The sequence below is a fragment of the Bos taurus genome, chromosome 18 (genome assembly GCF_002263795.3).
Source record: "Bos taurus isolate L1 Dominette 01449 registration number 42190680 breed Hereford chromosome 18, ARS-UCD2.0, whole genome shotgun sequence".
Taxonomy (NCBI): domain Eukaryota; kingdom Metazoa; phylum Chordata; class Mammalia; order Artiodactyla; family Bovidae; genus Bos; species Bos taurus.
The window spans coordinates 10,114,266-10,135,033 of record NC_037345.1 but is presented as its reverse complement, the minus strand read 5'-3'; the positions used below and the strand labels follow the sequence as shown (position 1 = coordinate 10,135,033).

The following is a 20,768-nucleotide window of genomic DNA, read 5'->3' as shown; positions in this document are numbered from 1 at the left end:
CCCTGTGCTGGGTTGGCTAAGCACAAAAGTCAACCGTGCAGGGTGTCTATTGTTGAAATACTAACCATGTGGCAGGGACAGATATGTAAACTGATGCAAGATAACACTGTAAGTGCAGGAAGAGAAGTGAGGATAAAATATCACGGGAGCTTATGACGTGGAGTAATTAACTGTCTGGGGAGAGCTCAGAAGTCTCCATAAAAAGATGGCTGGAGAAGGTTCTTCTAGGAGGAGGAAATCCTGTGGCTAGAAGTTGTGGGAAGAAGAGGTCATAGACTTTTCAGCTGGATGTTGGCCTTGATGAAAGCCGGGGTGCTGGAGGCAGGGAGAGGAGAGGACTTGAGTGCGGAGGGAGGGCAGGGAGGAGCAGTTGGGAGGCTGGGGCAGTAACAAGGACCGACAGTGGGGGCTTAGGTGAGGGCTGTGGGGATGCGAGAGCAGAGGCGGGACAGGGAGTGATGGGGGAGGAGCGTCAGTGGGGATGGGGCTCTACTTGGGGACCATGCAGATGGTGACGCTATTACCCAAGCTGGGGAAGAGGGAACACCAAGGAGGAGGAGCTAAGAGACCTCTTGGCAGGATGAATTGATCTGGCAGAGATGGGCATTTGCAGACAGCATTCTAATGCCCAAATCAGTTTTTTTCCCCACAATGAATGTTTGAAAACACTATGTTTAAGATGGTTGATTTGACTGGTCAGCGTGGAAATGTCCTGCCGTCAGGTAGATGAAGGTTAGCTTACCTCTCCCCATTCAGACAGAACAAGCTCCATGCATTGATGCCCATGGAGAAAGCAGCATTTTCTGGCTAATTTTCTGATTCAGAGCCCTACTCTCAGTAGAGGGCTCTGCAGCCCGTCCCTTCTCTAGAAAAATGTTCAGACCATCACTAGCATAGTCATCAGATGACACTTCATAGTTTGCTTCAGATACTGATGACTTTGTAATGATACGTTTAGAAAAATCAGTCTGTGACTCACCTCAAGTAGGTTCACTTAAATATTTAAATTTTATAATATTTAAGGACTTATAAGTCACCAGGAAGTTTGCATTCAGGATTTCCCGTCCTTGTAACAGCACAGCAGGGCAGGTGTTTATCTGCACCCTGTAGGTGGGGAGACAGGCTGAGCCGGCCCTCAGCTAAGCTGGGGTGCTGCTCCTTCTGAGGGGAGCAGAGTGCCAGGCCCCCTCTCTGTGGAGTGTACTTGCTGCTACACATGGCTCTGATCACAGCCCTTCTATTACCAGATCTCAAGAGTTCTTTTATTGGGCCATTTTGTCAGTGACAAAATTGAGCTAGTATTTTCAACGTGATTGATATTTTACTGGTACTTGAAGTAACGAGGAATGATGGCTGGGTCTTCAATGTATTTTTCTTCCTCAATTACTATAACAGCTGAGATAAGGGGTGTTAAACTGGCTTAATTGGGTTGCCATCATAACTAATGGCTTGATTTTATCCAAACTAGCAATTTTTAAGTAGAATTAATCTAAATAATTTTACTACATCCCCCATGCAGGCTTGGTTGATCTACAGAAAGAGAAAGACGATAAATGGAGGCATCATTTTGAAGTTCAGATTCCCCCGTCATCCCCAGTTTGGGGGCTGTTGTTATCCAGTAGTTCAGTGGTCATTCCACTTATGGGGCCAAATTACTTTTTTTCTTTTTGAATCAATTTAAAAGTCCTTTGTACAGTATTTCAATTTTGATGGGCTGGCATTATCAGATCATCTATTATATAGGAGACTGAGGGAAAAGACAGGTTAGGACATGATAGATCTTAGCTCATGAAAAATCATGATCTTACTCTATTCCATTTTAATTGTACAGCTGTTACACTTGGTTCTCTGTCTGTTTTCTTGGTTGCCCACAGCACATTTTTCACCGACAGACTCAAACATACTTTATACAAGTTGCTAAGTAATGAAAACATGCTGCTGAATTTAGCCATAATTTGGCTTGTTTTTTCCCCTTATTCTTTTAAATGAAAATAGATGGGGATGCAACACTTGATAATCATATAAAGACTTCATATAGATGCTAGAGATAGTATGTATTTCCTGGCTCAAACTATTTCGTATGCACTGAGCCTTAGGAAGAACTAATGGGGATAATTTTTTTCTTTTTTCTTTAAACTCTCTGCATAAGCTGGGTGCTGGAAAGCAAGGGCATTTGAACTTCTTGAAGCAAAATACTTGTCTTTAGCATTTGGAGTCACAATTTAAGATCTTCTGAGGGTATATCAGCCATTCAATAACAGTCATGCACTGAACCCTACCCAATTTCAGAATAGAAGGAGTGAAAGCTGAGGTCATAGGTGAGAAGGAGGCAGGAAGACCAGCCTGATGGAGTCCTGAGCAGAAGGCAGGGAGCCAAGAAGCACTGGCCAGCTCCGCCTTTCCTGCCCAGGACAAGCCCCTTTCGAGGGGTAGTTCCTGGACTCGGAGGAGAAATTGCTTGTGGCAGCTTTCAGCCCACATAAGACAGTGAGACTCAGATCCGACCTTTCTGGTGATTACCTGAGCAGGCATGGTAACCACCTGGGATTTGCCCAGTGCTAATTGCTGCAGCTTTGCCTCCTTGTCAGCACAGCCCCAGAGGGATGCCATCTGACTGCACTCCTGAATGCTCTCTCTCTGCATCTTGGTATTTTCCTTAACCATTATTAACATTATTTTTCCCCCCTTTCTTAAGATAGGCCAGCGATTGTATGTTTGTTAAGTCTTTAATGAAGGAGTTCCTGTACTCTGAAGGCACTGTCTTAACCTTTTCAGAAAATCTGGACTACATAAGGTAAATGACAATATCCATCTTTAAAGATAAAATGCTTGCCAACAGGAAAGGTCACACCTTATTAATCTATAGGATGAAAGGCTGTACTCTTCCAATCATTTAACTACAGCAGCCTGTTCTGCTTTAGCCAAACAAAAGCCTTTCACTTATAAAAAAAACAAGGTTGTTGGGTAATTTATAGCTCATTAAAATTGATAGCAGTTTACGAAAACTGCCTTGTACATCCTCGAGTGTTCTGTGGGTTGTAACCTAGCCTCTATCTGTAGCCTCTTTCTGTGTCTTTTCCTGCTCAAATCATCTGTATCCCAGGCATTATCAATATTATTATGAAGTGCTATTCTAGAATCTACATAGACTCACACCGGAGCTGCAAGCAAACAGGTCCAAAGAGTTTTTAACTTCTGTTAAAGAGTTTTCTCTTTAACTCTTCTAAAACTTCTAAATGTTTCTCTAAAACTCTTCTGTTAAAGAGTTTTTAACTCAGGATAGATTTGCAGCCCTGCTTCTGACTTTTTTTGCATTCCTCCATTCTGATCTCACAGCTTCTAGTCTCTAAGAGGTTTGCAAAAGATTCTCGTTTGGCACTGCCTTCCCATTGTTCTGAACCGAATGAGTAGAGCTTGTGCAGGAGCTATCATGGCGTCACTCTGCTTTTTGCTAAGTGTTACAGGACTGCAGACTGCACTTCGCCTCGTTCCCTCTCAGACCTCCTGTCCTCCACTCTCCTGGCACCTGCCCCCTGCCCTCCAGCAGCTGGGGATTGTCCTTCCTTAGGATGACAAGACGCTGAGAGTCTAGCTCTAGGGACCAGGTACTCAGAGAACACGTGAATGGTTACAGTCTCCTGGAGAAAGCACAGTGGACCAGGGACATGCTTTCTGTGTAGTTTTATATATATATATATATTTCTTAAGTTGTATTGAAATATAGAAACATTCATTTTCTGTAATGACACAGCTTGAAGAAACTGCAAAATCTGAACACACCCAGGTAGTGAGTCCAATGTATACAAGGAGTTCCTTACAAAACTACCTATACATATGATCCTGCAATCCCACTCCCGGGCATATATGCAGAGAAAACCATAATTTGAAAAGATAAATGCTCCTGGATGTTCATTGCAGTACTATGTACAATGGCCAGGACATGGAAGCAACCTAAAAGTCCGTCAACAGATGAATGGATAAAGAAGATGTAATATACATACACAATGAAATATTACTAAACCTTAAAAAAGAACGAAATAATGAGTGAATTTGCAGCACCATGGGTGAAACTAGAGATTATCATACTAAGTGAATTAAATCAGACAAAGAAAGACAAATATCATATGATATTGCTTATATGTGGAATCTAAAAAAAAAAAAAAGATACAAATGAAATTATATCCAAAACAGAAACAGACATAGAAAACAAATTTATGAGTACCAAAGAGGAGAGTGGGGAGAGGCACAAATGGGGACTTTGGGGTTAATAGATACGCAGCGCCATATATAAAACAGATAAACAGTAAGAACCTTCTATATAGCACAGGGAAATACACTCAGTATTTTGTAATGATCTATAAGCGAAAAGAATCTGTAAAAGAATATATATACTCTTTTATAGTTATATATATAGTTATTTACAACATTGTGAACTAACTATACACTTCAGTTTAAAAAAAGTCCCTTAAGTAATGCTGAAGGAAGAATTAGTTTGGCTTGTTTGACCTTGATATAAGTGGAATCATTCAGTATGTGATCCTCGGCTTCAGCCTTCTTTTTGCTCAATGTTGTTTGCAAGATTCGTTCCCTTGCTGTCAATAGCTGCACGTCATTCATGCTCAGTGCTGTATAGACCCGATTGTGTGAATGTACCATTCATTCATTCTACATTTGTTGGGCATTTGGATAGTTTCCAATTTTGAGCTAGCATTAATGGTGCTGGGAGTTACACTCGGGTGTGTGGGTTTCGGTGAAGAGACGCATGCGTTTCTGGTGGATGTACAGCGAGGCATGTGATTCCTGGTCACAGGGGATGCATGCGTTCAGTGGTATTTGATACTTGCAGCTTTCCGAGTGGCTGTACCAGACCACACTTCTCCCAGCTGGATGGGAGAGTCCCAGTGATTTCACACCCTTGCCAACACTCGGCATTCCCCATCTTTTCAGTTCAGTCATTTTGTAGGTGTGCCGAGTTTGGAATGTCATTGTATTTCCTTGATTAATTTGTGTTTTAATTTATATTTGCATAGTTTTTTTTCCTTGATGAGTGTTGAGCATCTCTTCATACATTTACTGTCATTTGTATATCTCTCGTAGTGAATATCTGTTCAAATCCCTTACCCCTTCTTCTTTGCCTGGTGTCTTCTGCATACAAGTCCCCTGTAGCTTCAAAACATGGCAAATGCTTTAAAGAGAGAGTGGCTGTGTGTTTAAGGTGAGTTTGCTTGCTTTGTTAGGTCTTTGTTTCAGTGAGACCCTGGGAGATTTCACTCTGCCCTTTAAAAGGCATTTATCTATAACCGTGTGCTTAAGGGCCCTCAGGTTTTCACTTTGTCACACCAGTCACATAAGTGTTACAAGTATTTCTCATTTATTTCTCTCCATCCTAGGCCTTGCCTGGATCAAGCCTGATCCTTGCCCAAAATCCAAAATGGCCCCCAAGAGGAAAAAATGGCTGGGGGCCGTATACTCTTTTTAAAACAGTTCTTCCCTTTTTTCTGTTTCAGTTCTTAGTTGATTTAGGTGTCACTGCATCTGCAGCTCTCTGATGCCTTTACAATGAAGACTTTTGTGATCTAGCCACATTTTCCTAGTTTTTGCAGTAGGGACATTGGGTCTACTATATCCTACCAGAAAGTTCCCACAGCCATGTACTTTATCGACATGTTTTGGCATAAATTCCTGAGGGACTCCTTGTTTGTGCTGTGCTCAAGTAGTGTCGACTCTTTAAGACCCCACGGACTGCAGTCCACCAGGTTCCTCTGTCCATGGCGATTCTCCAGCAAAGAATACTAGAGCGTGTTGCCATGCCCTCCTCCAGGGGAATCTTCTCAACCCAGGGATCGAACCCAGGTCTCCAGCATCACAGGCGGATTCTTAACCAACTGAGCCACCAGGGAAGCCCAAGAATACTGGAGTGGGTGGCCTATCCCTTCTCCAGGGGATCTTCCCGATTCCCCAGGAATCAAACCAGGGTCTCCTGCATTGCAGGTGGATTCTTTACCAGCTGAGCTACCAGGGAAGCCCTTGACTCCTTGTTTGAAGAGAATTTATTTTGCTTTAGCTACCCTCACGACAAAAATTCATTATACTTTCATCCCATCAAATACACTGAATTTCTATAAAATTAGTAAAAATTCTTAATTTGTTTAACATTGAGACATCTGTTAGTACTATTAGCTTTGATCTCACAGGTAAGTGTTGGTTTTTCCTGGTGGAACATAATACCCAGAGATAAGGTTTTTGTGAATGACAAGGAGACTTTAAACAAAAGTTTCTCTGATTTATGAGGTCTTTTAAATTTATTCTCTTTTTCTGCTCTAAGTCTTTTGGGCCTTGTTTGAGATTATCATCTCTAATGATGGCTCTGTATAGTGATGCCAACCTGTTTTTTATTTACCACTCCATCTTCAGGGACGTTTCTAAACTTTGGAAACATCTGTGATGCCAGATTTTGAATTTCCTTGCCTGATATTAGCATTAATGGAGTTAGAGAAGAAATACATTTCAAACTGTATATTCCTTGAGGTCCATTCTTTTCTTCCTATAACCCCACTGGTGTGGGACTGACATTTATTGAACATTCACCATGACTCTTGATGGGAACTGTAGAGGGCCCAGCACTTTATCCTCTCACAACAACCTTATAAGCAGAAATTATCTTCCTTATTTTGTAGAAGTAGAAGCTGAATCTCAGAATCCATAAGCAGCTTGCCCAGTCACACCTGTCTCTGGCAAAAATTAAAGTTTACTTCATTTCTAGGTTTTTTTTTTGGATGACTAATTGCATAAAGTATTCAAACTTCCTTCATGGTGTTCTTAGCTGAGAATTTTTTCTACATGTACAGATACATTTATGTGGTTCTCGGAACTCTGACATCATTACTTCAGCTGATCCTCACTGACACCATTTGTTAGAACAGCATTTTAAACCTCCTTGGCTTGTTGTCCTCCACTGCTGATCCCTGTCTAGACTTGCTCCTTCCACAAAACATATCTGCTCTGATGGTGCCCGTCTCTCTTGCATCGTGAGTCCCTGAGAAAAGCCTCCTGGCCTCTATTTCATCCTGCCTTGCAGCATCTCATGGGTTCATCTCAGCATCCACCCCACACAGACACCGCGGCAACAGTCCTCTGAAACCAGTTCTGTTTCGGTTAATGGACTAGATTTCTGACTAGAAACTTACTATCACCTTTTTCTGTTTCATGTTGAGTATGGGTTGTTTTCAAAGCCTTGTTTCTTACATCCAGATGTTTTCTGGATTCGCCCTTTCTAATTTGCTTCTGTTGCCACCAGGCTGCACGATCCCTTTAACTAAGATACAAGTGATGGCTTTCAACGTGTTTCCCAGCTCTAGACTCTGTCCACCCAGACTACTTCCACCTCTTCTCTTACCTTGATTTCTCCATGGCTCTCTAGGACCTTCTTACCTCATGTCTCATCATGACCTGACTGATTCTCCACACTGCCATGGGGGTTACCTTCCTAAAGTACAGTTATCCTGGAGGAATTTGAGAATCAAATCAAGCTTCTCAGCATGGCCTATGGAGAATGACCTAATGTATGATCTATTGCACAGATACATGAGTGCCTGCTCAAAGTCCGGCATGTGATAGGAGCTGGGCATTCCACACAAGATCCAGTTCCCTTATCTCTGTAAATTTGGAGCCTCCAGTCACACTGAGCAACGTTTCAGGGTCTCACATATCCACTTTCTTTCAGGCTTCTAGCAGAACGCCTTGCCCTTCCTCAACTTATCCTTCATCACTCGGGTTAGAGATCCCCTCAACCAAGAAGCTCCCCATGACCACCGCTGAGACTGGATGGTCTGGAGCTCCTCTGGTTAATTCCCGTAGGACAGCTGTGATGTTCTTTGGTCATCTGCTGCTTGCTAGTCTAACTCGCCAGGTAGCTCGTTAGCTTGCTGAGCACAAGTACTGTCCATCTCCGAGTCTCCAGGACCTCGCACAGGGTCTGGTCCAGCTCTCTGCTGACGAGTGTTCATGCGCTCTTTCATCAGTCACTTTCCTCCTCAAGAGCATGTGGGGTCCTTCGGGTGCCTGCTTCCTCAGACGATTTGTCTTGAAGCTGTTTTCCATATGCATCCAAATGCATTTCTCCACGTTTGTGCACGGGGATATAACCCTTTTCTTACCTCCCAAGCCACACCCCCTTTTAGTTTAGATTCCACCGCTCTGTGGCCCCAGTCACCCCACCTCCGACCCCGCCACCTACCCCATCCTCCCTGCCTTTCAAGGCCAGACTCTAAGGTGGACTCACTGTGGAGCCCACTCTGCCTACTGTGAGCCGCACCGATCGCTCACTTCTCAGATGTGCTCTCCCATCTGGTGTGCATGGAAGTACCCAGCCTCCGAGAAGTCTCAGTTCACCCATTATAGGGGAGTGAAGGCACATATAAAGAACCCTATAAATATCTATTTCAATGTACTTACAGGACTCAGAACTGAGTCTTCAGCTGTGAACAGCTGGCTTCCAGGAATTACAGGGAGAGCGAAACTTCCTGTGTGATTGATACAGTAGACATCTCAGCTTAATAAACTTGAAAATGAATTCTTATCCCCCTCATCTCAACCAGGAGCAAATCCTGTTAGCATTGCATCTGAAATCTACAGACTATCTCCAGACTCTGACCCCTTCTCATCCCCTCCTCTATTACTGGTCCAAGCTACCATCTTCCCTAGACTGTCCTCAGTTTTCCTAAGAGGTGTCCCTACTTCGGTCTTATTTCCTTGTCTCAACAGAGCAGCAGCAGGATCGTGGCACTTGGCAGTGGTGTCCATTTCACACAAAGTAGAAGCCAAGGGTCATATAGGGGCCCACGCGACCCTCCACGATCCGCATCCTGGACCACCGCCCTCTTTGCTCTGGCCCCCAGCCTCCTGGCTCTTCCCTGAGATTGCTTCAGGGGTCCCATCCCCACTTCCTTCATGTTTCTTCAGCGAGCCTCTCAGGCCTGTCTAGTTAAAACTATAGCATCCTTTTGTTTGCTATCTCTTCTTCCTGTTTCCCTGTTTCATACATAAATAGTATTCCTTTTTTTCCCCTAAAAGCACATTATGTATTTTACTCAGATTCCTTCCTTTCTCCATGAGTGTGCCAGCCGCACGAGGACAGTGATCTTTGTTTGTTCACGACTCTATCTCCAGTGTCTGGAACAGAGTCTGGTTTGTGGATATTGTATTATTAGCTTCTGAATGAACAGGAATTGTTTTGTGATTACGAAGGTACTAGCTGAGGGGACTTGATGTCTTTCTGTGGTGTATATCATAAGAGGGACAAAGCTGTGGGGACAGTTCAATCATCAGGATCCGTGATGTCCCCTGGGATTTTCTTTCAACTTGCATTAGGGAAAAGAACTGTCCCAGTAGATGAGAACAGGAGCCAGGATGAAGGACATCAGCTTGGCTTCTGAGCCTTGGTGCCTGCCGGAGACGGAACAGGGTGAGCTCACTGCTCTGACCTCTATCTAGACAAAGACCCAGGGACTCCAGGACTTGGGGGTTTTACTGATTCACTGTGTGTTTATGCACTTTGCTTCCCTGCCCTCACGCATTTCTGTTCTTACCAAGAACATCTCTAGGCCTAACAGAAGAATTGTAAAAGTGTAAAGATATACTTCAAATCTTGAAAGATGATGTTGTGAAAGTGCTGCACTCAATATGCCAGCAAATTTGGAAAACTCAGCAGTGGCCACAGGACTGGAAAAGGTGAGTTTTCATTCCAATCCCAAAGAAAGGCAATGCCAAAGAATGCTCAAACTACCGCACAATTGCACTCATCTCACACACTAGTAAAGTAATGCTCAAAATTCTCCAAGCCAGGCTTCAGCAATATGTGAACCATGAACTTCCTGATGTTCAAGCTGGTTTTAGAAAAGGCAGAGGAACCAGAGATCAAATTCCCAACATCCACTGGATCATGGAAAAAGCAAGAGAGTTCCAGAAAAACATCTATTTCTGTTTTATTGTCTATGCCAAAGCCTTTGACTGTGTGGATCACAATAAACTGTGGAAAATTCTGAAAGACATGGGAATACCAGACCACCTGACCTGCCTCTTGAGAAACCTATATCCAGGTCAGGAAGCAACAGTTAGAACTGGACATGGAACAACAGACTGGTTCCAAATAGGAAAAGGAGTACACCAAGGCTGTATATTGTCACCCTGCTTATTTAACTTATATGCAGAGTACATCATGAGAAATGCTGGGCTGGAAGAAGCACAAGCTGGAATCAGGATTGCCGGGAGAAATATCAGTAACCTCAGATATGCAGATGACACCACCCTTATGGCAGAAAGTGAAGAGGAACTAAAGAGCCTCTTGATGAAAGTGAAAGAGGAGAGTGAAAAAGTTGGCTTAAAGCTCAACATTCAGAAAACTAAGATCATGGCATCTGGTCCCACCACTTCATGGGAGATAGATGGGGAAACAGTGGAAACCGTGTCAGACTTCATTTTTTTGGGCTCCAAAATCACTGCAGATGGTGATTGCAGCCATGAAGTTAAAAGCACTTATTCCTTGGACGAAAAGTTATGACCAACCTAGATAGTATATTGAAAAGCAGAGATATTACTTTGCCAACAAAGGTCAGTCTAATCAAGGCTATGGTTTTTCCAGTGGTCATTTATGGATGTGAGAGTTGGACTGTGAAGAAAGCTGAGAACCGAAGAATTGATGCTTTTGAACTGTGATGCTGGAGAAGACTCTTGAGAGTCCTTTGGACTGCAAGGGGATCCAGCCAGTCTATCCTAAAGGAGATCAGTCCTGGGTGTTCATTGGAAGGACTGATGCTGAAGCTGAAACTCCAGTACTTTGGCTACCTCATGTGAGGAGTTGACTCATTGGAAAAGACCCTGATTCTGGGAGGGATTGGGGGCAGGAGGAGAAGGGGACGACAGAGGATGAGGTGGCTGGATGGCATCACCGACTTGATGGACAAGAGTTTGAGTGAACTCCGGGAGTTGGTGACGGACAGGGAGGCCCGGCATGCTGAGATTCGTGGGGTGGCAAAGAGTCGGACACGACTGAGTGACTGAAATGAACTGACTGAACTGAAAGATATATTTAGAACTGAAAATACACACTTATTGGAGTTTAAGAATTTGCTCACCACTGTCAGTTGCCAGGAAGAGGGCAGTGTAGACGCTGTTGTGGACGAACGGGGACTCGCGGTCCAGCAGTGCAGTCGTGTCCACAGTCCCGTTGATGGGGTTGATATTCAGCCAGCCTGCAGGATCCTTGTAAACGGAATACCTGAAAAAAAAAAAAAAATCCCCAAACAATGACAGATTGTATTCAAAATAGATTCAAAAAATGTTCACAGAGTGCTGGGCACAAGCTCCCATGCTAGCTGCCAGATAATTTTTAATACAAATCCAAAAACATCGTTAGAGTGCAGTTGTTCATCCAGAAAGTAATGACTGACCATTAACTCCGGGCTGTCTCTGTGCTGAGTGTTTTGTACATGCACCTCCTTTATCCTTGTGACAAGCCTGGAAGGAAGGAGCTCATGTCTGCCCAGCTGTCACAGTGGCAGGGTTCACAGCCTGTCTCCTGAGTTCAAGTCCAGTTTTTTTCCCCCCTTTTACACGTTGGATGCATCTTATATGCAGACCAGCTGGGAGAAGCACTGTCATGAAGGTACGGGCAGGGCACACGGATGCCTGGGAGAAGAGGAATTACCTGTGATGGAGGGTGACTGTGGGGTCCTCACAGAGGATGCGGCATCTGACAGATGGAATGGGGGGGGTGTTGTCAGGGAATGGGGGGATATTGTCACAGAATGAGAGGACAGACACGTCGGGGAAAGACTATGAATTAACATGGAACAGAGATAGGCACTAAAATATTAGTTTCACAGTAGCAAGGATATCCGTTTACTGTCATGATCCCATCTCCTGGAACACTGCTTAGCACATAAACGACACTCAATAGATAGCTGTTGAATGAATAAATATTTAGGGACCGGAAGGTAGATGGTTGTAGTTGGATCATAGCTTTTCCAGGGGAAGCTGAAAGGAAGTGAATTTGGAGGGACAGATTACAAAGAACCTGAATCATTTAAGGGGTTTGAATTCTAGATAGACGGGAAACCATCAGAGAATTTTAAAATGTTCTATACACACTACTTCATTTAGAATAGCTAATCAACAAGGGCCTATTGTATAGAACAGGGAACTCTGCTCAGTGTTCTGTAGTCACCTAAATGGGAAAAAAAATTGGAAAAAGAATAGACACATGTATATGTATCACTGAACCACTTTGTGGTGTACCTGAGGCTAACGTGACATTGCTAATCAACTACACTCCAATACAAAATAAAAATTAGAAAGAATGTTCTTCTTATTTTTGAGGCTGTTATAAAAGTAACACATGCTCACTGTGAGAAGTTCAAGCAGTGGAAAGGTACAGTAAGTAAGAGATGAGAGTCTTGTCTTGTTTGTCTTTGAATGAGAGTCTTGTCTTTGACCTGGGTGGCTAGGGAAATGTAGGCAGCTAAGAGGATGCTAGATGCTACAGACCCTGTGATTGTCTTATTTTTTCTATCATTAAACTACAGGCTGTAGATTTCTTAGTTTTTCCTGAACTTTGGCCATTTCAAACCAACTTGTATATTAAAAAAAAAAAAAAAAACTTAAGTAGGATGTTTTATTTTTCAAAAAATTTAGCACTTTGACTTTTTGCCAAGGAAAACAATAAATATTATTCCAGTGGGAAAGCAAACCAAATCAAAACAAAAACAACTCTACCCCCCCACCCCCCACAAAACACACACCTGGAGAGATAAATGCCTTTGCCAAGGTCAACGGCGAGTGTGCAGCAATGTTGGGATCTGAACTTTGAGCCAGGGCCCTGCCCTTAACCTCCACACAAGCTTTGCCCAATTGCACATGTCTTCAGCATCACAGTGGGGTTAAAGGTAGAGACTTTGGAGTGAAGAAGACTCGGATTCTCTGTGAATCCATTTCCTCCTCTGTTAGGTGGGACAATCCCAGTGGCCTTAGTGGTGGCTGTGAAGGTCAAGCAAGGCCTGACTCCAAGTGGCCACTGTGTGTGCCAGTGGCCACTGGGCCGGGCCCAGTGAGCTCTCTTGATGTGACCCGCTGCGTCCCCCAGAGTGTTTTGGAAATGCGTGACTTGGTGAGCCCTGGGGAAACAAGGCTTTGAAGCTGTGACGGGGAACAGATGGAGAGAATGAACGAGGCTAACGGAGGTTTTCTCACCACTCTCAATGCCTCAGTTATCATTTCCATATTTCTTCAAAACAGAAGAAATGTATATATTACTCCTGAGAGTGAACTGCTTTAAAAACATCCGCCTTTCAGTTTGATAGTAATTTGCACTTCCACCTGGCAAGATGCTATCTGCTAAGACCCGTCTGACGTGTGTCCTCTGCCCGCCCCCCAGCGGCGCCCTGCTTTGAGTCCCTGGTTAGAAGGGTTAGTCGCTCCATCCTCTCGTCCTTGCTGGGCACACGCATGGATGAAAATGCCTGTAAGAGCGGCGTATGGGCCTCATAGGTCTGCCACTTTCGCAGCTTCTCAAGGCCTTCATCAGTGTCTCAATGTCAGGAGGTTCGAGCTGGCTGTGTTACTGCATGCTCGCTGAACCTGGCTTTGTGCTCGCCATTCACAGAGGGCACCACAGTGACTTCTGTGCTTCACAGCAACCCGATGAAGTGGGTGTCATCCCTCTCTGAAGATGAGATAACCAAGACTCAGAGAGGCTTAGCCACTTGCCCAAAGCGGCACAGCTGAGAAGCAGCCGAGATGGAACTCAACACGGGTGTGCCAGGTTCCAGGCACCGGAGCCTAACCAGGATACAGTGTGTTCATGCCCAGGACCAGGTACTGGCCGCTCTGCATTCCCTGGGTGGAGTGGAGCGCCCAGAGCAGGTGGCTGCCCGTGGGATGTTACTTCATTCTTTCTTTTTCGGTTGGAACATCAAGCAAATGGAAAGCATGAAGAATGGTGACATTTGTTTCCCATTGTACAGGGTAACAAGTTCATGGTTGACCCAGGAGTGATTTGTGGTGGTTCAATATATTTGAAATCATGAAAAATTTAAATGGACTGTAATTTGTTCCCTGATTACTTAACTCAGAGTTCATATTATAAATAAAAACTGGATTAAGTAATCTAGCGTTCCACATTGGCTAAGAACACTCTTTTATTCTCCTGTCTTTGTTTTTGGCCCTCCATTGCTGCAGTTTCGCACTATAATGAGCATGTTGGCTTCTTGTGTAGGGAAGACTTATAATGAATGAAAAGCTTACAGAGGTTGGTTGACTGGAAGCTGTCCCCTGAGAACGATGCCCAGTGGCTTAGGTCTGTACCTACTGCGTTCCCAGTGAAAGCAGGAGCTTGAGTGGTTTTACAGGATAATACCCCACTATTTTATTTTCTTTGAAAAATAACCATGTCTGGGAGCTTGCCTGGTGGCTCTGTGATAAAGAATCCTCCTGCTAATGCAGGAGACACAAAGTTGACGCCTGGTCCCGGAAGACCCCACGTGCTGAGGAACCAGGATCCCGTGTGCCCCAACTATGGAGTCTGTGCTCTGGAGCCCGGGAGCTGCAACCACTGAGGCCCTCTCACCCCCCGGCCCGTGCTCCACGACGAGAGGAGCCACCGCAACGAGAAGCCTGAGCGCCACAACTAGAGTAGCCCCCGCTCGCCACCAATAGAGAAGAGCCCATGTAGCAATGAGACTAAACACAGCTAAAACTAATTCAATAAATAAAAAATTATGTATATATGAAAAAGCAACCAGGTCTCCACCACTGTGCTGTTTAATTGCACGCCTGCTGGGCCCCTTGTCCTCCTCTGTTAGTTGATGGACTTTCTCTGTTGCCTCTTCCCACCGAGATACTGGAGAGGTCCGCCTGGACCCCAGATCTCCTGGATGTCCCTCTTCCTGCATCTGCTCAGGTTTGCAGCCATGGAGAGGGCAGGGTGGGGTCATTCCATTTACTGAGAATTCCCGAGTGCCCAGCGCTGTTTTCCCTGAATCCGTGGCCTCCAAACTCAGACCTTGTGGAAGCCCCCCGAGGTAGCTGTGCCCCTCCCCAGCCCTGGCGCGTCTACCCCTGAGGGGAAGAAAGCCCAGCACTCGTCACCCAGCCTGCCCTTCCCACCTCCTGGCCGATGAGCCCTTGAGACTGACTGGCCAGGCACTCTATGTATGTTTCTGCATTTTCAAAGCTGTCTCTTTAATAACCTTTTGGCGCAAGAGTACTGGTGTGCAGGACATTTTCTGTGCTTCTAGGCCTGAAAAATGCACACGCCTAATTAAATAGGAATTTCCAGGCAATTTGTCTGTGATGGGAACTTTACTTGTTATAAGGGAAGAAAAATCAAATTAAAAAACAAGACTCCTTTCAGCCTTGTGTAGCTTCACAGGAGCTGCTCATGAGCTTGCCAAGGCTTGGCCTCTTCCAGGTGTCAGTGTCAAAGACGCAGGCCAGGCTGATCGGTAGATCAGGCCAGTGGGGAGGCGGGGCGGGGGCCATCTAACCACGCTCCAGGCTTGCATTGTTCTGGGAAGCGGACTTACTGTTGGCAGGGCCCTGGCAGAGCGGGGAAGGAAGCTGCCAGGCCAGAGGCCTTCCAAGCCAGAGGCCCAGCTCTCTGGGGGTCTCAGCGCTGGTGGGAAGAAGAGAGAGACTTTGACAGGACCACTCTGCAGGTTTCCTGGGTTCACTTCCACCACACTGAAGATGCGCATTTGTTCAGCATGGGATAGCAAAATCCTTGCTTTTATTTTAGACTTAAAAATATTACAAAGTAATTATCCTCCATGGCATCGGTCCCATCACTTCATGGGAAATAGGTGGGGAAACAGTGGAAACAGTGTCAGACTTTATTTTTTTGGGCTCCAAAATCACTGCAGATGGTGATTACAGCCATGAAATTAAAAGTTGCTTACTCCTTGGAAGGAAAGTTATGACCAACCTAGACAGCATATTGAAAAGCAGAGATATTGCTTTGCCAACAAAGGTCCATCTAGTCAAGGCTATGGTTTTTCCAGTGGTCATGTATGGATGTGAGAGTTGGACTGTGAAGAAAGCTGAGCGCTGAAGAATTGATGCTTTTGAACTGTGGTGTTGGAGAAGACTCTTGAGAGTCCCTTGGACTGCAAGGAGATCCAACCAGTTCATTCTAAAGGACATCAGTCCTGGGTGTTCATTGGAAGGAATGATGCTGAAGCTGAAACTCCAATACTTTGGCCACCTCATGCGAAGAGTTGACTCATTGGAAAAGACTCTGATGCTGGGAGGAACTGGGGGCAGGAGGAGAAGGGGACGAGAGGATGAGATGGCTGGATGGCATCACCGACTTGATGGACATGAGTTTGAGTGGACTCTGGGAGTTGGTAATGGACAGGGAGGCCTGGCGTGCTGCAATTCATGGGGTTGCAAAGAGTCGTACACGACCGAGCAACTGAACTGAACTTAACTATCCTCCAATTAAAATAAATAAATTAGTTTAAAGATTTTGCAAAGTAATATAGCTCCTCACTTAATTCCAGCCCAATGGGCCCCCTACGTTAAATGAAATATCTGCTTGGGTGATTCAAATCAACCATTTTATTTATAAACAGAGCTGGAGAGAATTCCTGGCAGAAGGCAGAGAATTCCCGGCAGTGTTCTGGCGTAGCTCATGTAGCTGTGGCTCTGAATACGTACTTCCCGTCTCCTGACAAAGCACGCAGAGGAGACTGGAGGACATGTGGTCCCAGAGTCCAGGCTCAGTCACACAACACAGGCTGACACAGGGTTCCTGGAGAGATGGGGACGGTGCTCTGTCCTGCTCCACAGGAACCAGGGCCCAGGAAGGCAATCTCAGTGGCAGGAAGGATGTTCCCTGGATGGTGAGATGCCACAAAGGGAAGACATGGACAGGAAGAGCTGCCCGGTGAGTGGCCTAGGCAGGACCTCTTAGAGTTGGGGAGATGGAGGTAGAGCTTGCCCAGCTTAGCATGAGGCGATGACCTTCCACGAGGACAAGGGGAAGAGCTCCTGACACCTGTAGGCTCTTCCCTGGACTGCCCTCCCAGGCATCCCAGAGCCCCTGGTGGAGTCCTGAGGTCCTCCTGCATGAGGTGCTACCAGATTACAATTCTACCATCACACTCTCCTGGCAGTTGCTATCTTGCGATGGCACATGGACCAAGCTTGGTCGGTGCCTTATGGACATTCTGACCCTTGTTTTTGTTTAGTAGCTCATTCGCGTCTGACTCTTTGTGACCCCATGGACTGCAGCACACCAGGCCTCCCTGTCTGTAACCAACTCCCAAAGTTTGCTCAAACTCATGTCCATTTAGTCTGTGATGTCATCCAACCATCTCATCCTCTGTCATCCCCTTCTCCTCCCGCCTTCAATCTTTCCCAGCATCAGGGTCTTTTCCAATTAGTCGACTCTTTGCATCAGGTAGCCCAAGTATTGGAGCATTGGCTTCAGCATCAGTCCTTCCAATGAATATGCAGGACTGATTTTCTTTAGGATGGACTGGTTTGATCCCCTAGCAGTCCAAGGGACTCTCAAGAGTCTTCTTCAACACCACAGTTCAAAAGCATCAGTTCTTTGGCACTCAGTCTTCTTTATGGTCTAACTCTCACATCCATGCATGACTACTGGTAAAACCATAGCTTTGACTTGACAGACCTTTGTTGGCAAAGTAATGTCTTTGCTTTTTAATATGCTGTCTAGGTTGGTCATAGCTTTTCTTCTAAGGAGCAAGTGTCTTTTAATTTCATGGCTGCAGTCACCATCTGCAGTGATTTTGGAGCCCAAGAAAATAAAGTCTGTCAGTTTCCACTGTTTCCCCATCTATTTGCCATGAAGTAATGGGACCTGATGCCATGATTTTAGTTTTCTGAATGTTGAGTTTTAAGCCGGCTTTTTCACTCTCCTGTTTTACTTTCATCAAGAGACTCTTTAGTTTCTCTTCGCTTTCTGCCATAAAGGTGGTGTCATCTCCATATCTGAGGTTATTGATATTTCTTCATCAATCTTGGTTCCAGCCTGTGCTGGACTCCATGATGACAGACAAACAGCGCACAGCCCCCCCGAGCTCCCTTCCCGGGTAGGCTTGCTGTGAGTCCGTTATCGGTTCTGTCACAGGAAGCAGGAGGTGGGATCATTAGCAAGCGTCTTCTGCGTGGACCCCTGTGGTGCTTGACTCTTTGCTTCTGTTCTGCTTGCTACTGTCAGTTCTTCAAACAGCAGCCAATTGAAAATTCACCATTTTTCTTTTAAAAAAATGTTCCCTTCTTTATTTTGGCTGTGTTGGATCTGTGTTGCTGCGCACAGGCTTTCTCTAGTTGCAGCAGGCAGGGCCTTCTCTCTGGTAGCAGTGTTCGGGCTTCTCATCACAGTGGCTTCTCTTGCGAAGCACGGGCTCCAGGGCCCTCAGGCTTCACCAGCTGTGGGGCAAGGGCTCCGTTGCTTTGCGTCATGTGGAATCTTCTCAGACCAGGGGTTGATCCCCTGCCCCTTGCATTGCAAGGCGGATTCTTAATCACTGGATCAACTGGGAAGCCCCCAGATTCACCATTTTCAATTTGTATCTCATATGAGTGAGTTCCGGCTTAGAATCCTCCAATAACTTCCCACTGGGAACAGAATAAAATCAAACTCCTGATCATGTCTTGCAGGCTCTGCCTAACTCTCTACCCTCCTTCCATCTGTCTCATTCGCCTGTGTGTCTGGTGCCTAGAAGAGTGCCTGGCACGCACAGTGCAGGCACTCCGGGGTTGGATGGACGGATGGATGGATGGATGGAAGAAGAAGCCTTCTCCAACATGGCTTGACTGACCCAGGCCTGAGCTCCCACGACACTCACTCTGGGAGACTTCAGGTGACCAACTTGAAACGAAGCAGCCTGTCTTTCTTTGACTTCCAGGACAGAGGCTGGATTTCTTACCGACTCTGCAGGCATGTAGATGTGCTAGTCCAGTGTCCTGTGGCTTGTGAGAACCCCCGACCCCCACCTGGCCAATGATTATCCAACTTTACTAACACTTATTAGAGTTAATAATAAGTAATACTTATTAGAAGGCCAAAAAGCAAAATAAAACCAACTAGTCTTGGTGTTTCAGAGCAAGATGGCCCAAGCCCCCAGTGGTGTGTGGCCACATTGGGGCCTCTCCTCCCAGGGCTGTGCAGCTTGTAGGTCAAGTTCCATGTCTGTGGGTCAAAGGGATGGCGTGGTGGTGTCTGAACCAGGTGCCATTTCCAGGGTGGGTTGTCTTGAAGAAACATGCTCGCTGGGAGAGCAAACCCAGATGTCAGAAGACCAGCAAGGCAAAGCTAATCCCCACTGCATTTGTTCTCAGACTATTTTTATTGGGTGATTAATTGACAGGTCATGCCTCTGCTCAGCACCTGAACATTTCAGCTCAGCTCAGACCAAGCTCAGAAAAAGTGTCGGCGCTTTTGAGAAGTTGATGAGCGAGGTTGTGGCAGGGACTGCAGTGGGATAGATGGATGGTGGAGACCAGCTTCATGCCTTGAAGGTCAGTGAGCACCACCTGGCAAACTGCCACTGAGGAGGTTCCTACCAGCGCCTGCTTGGCTTAGGGGACAGGCCTTCTCCCTCCGCTGGAGGCCAGGTGGCAAGCGATCCCAGACAATGTTTCTTACCGAGGCTGGGCTGTGGGAGACCCACATGGTTCTGGGGAGGAGCTGAGAGGGTCTGGGCTTCCTGCGGAGAGACCTGGCCCAGAGCACGTCTCCACCTACCTTGGCCTGGCCTGTGGTCTAGAGGAGCCGTCCCCTAACAGGTGACTCTGTTGGCCCCCATGTGGGAAGCCCTGGGACCCCCACGCCCAGCCCTGGGTACTGATGCCCTACATTTTTGGAAGACCTGCTAGGAGCCCAGAGGTCTGCTAGGGACGGGGGAGACTGTAGTGAGCAAAGCAGGAAGCTCGCACCCCTGATGAAGACTTTCACCAAGGGGGTTCATCCCTGGACACTGCACTTGGCACATGGGGGTAAGTGCCCAGAGGAGGGGCTGTCTTCCTCCCTGCCCAAGTCCAGTGCTCTGTCATGTGACTGGCCCATTGTAGGACTTAGTCAAGGATGGGTGGGCGAATGAGCAAACCCCAGTGTGTGAAAAGTGAATAGGAAGCAAATAGTTACAGAATTCTGAGGAGTTGGTGTCCCGGGATTTGCAGGGTGTGTGAAGACGGCCATGAACCTGGTCCACGAGGGACGACGGGTAGTGCCCTGACAGGGTCAGCGGTGTGGAGTCACAGAGCTTCTGACAAGGGGGACAACATGTCTTGGGCCTCTGAGCCTCCCACTGCCCGGTCCGCCAGCTGTTTCCTCATTCGTGCCTTCCCAGACCCCAAGCCCTCAGACCTCCACCCTCCCCTTCCCAGATCCAAAGCCCGTAGACCTCCACCCTCCCCGCCTTCATTTTAGCCGCTGGTTTCCACTGGGAATTTTGTCCCCAGCTCTCTGCTTGGCTGGCTCCTTGCTACTCTTCAGACCTGAGTTCAAATGTCACCTCCTCCCTCCCAGCCCGTTTCAGGGGCCTCTCCCAGGGGCTCCCCCGTCCATCATGCTGTTTTCTCTCCTACAGGCTGTATGCTGCACTCAGCTAACATGGTTAAGCATTGATTTACTTGCTCACTGCCCATCTCCCCGCTGGAATATAAGTTCTACAAGGGGACAAAGGCTAGTTAGGGCCCAGCTAGTGGTGCAAGTTTAGGAACTGTTTGCTGAGTCAGTATGGATG

At 46.2% G+C, this 20,768-nt stretch overlaps 1 protein-coding gene across 2 annotated transcripts in view; it reads right to left on the bottom strand.

The window, feature by feature from the left end:
- The window catches only part of CDH13 (cadherin 13), a 1,016,104-nt gene that overhangs the window by 19,198 nt on the left and 976,138 nt on the right, over nucleotides 1-20,768 (bottom strand). For both annotated transcript variants that reach the window (NM_001035277.2, XM_024978135.2), the window contains one exon: nucleotides 11,133-11,275. In NM_001035277.2, the coding sequence (NP_001030354.1) occupies nucleotides 11,133-11,275 (143 nt within the window). The remainder of the gene's footprint in view (nucleotides 1-11,132; nucleotides 11,276-20,768) is intronic.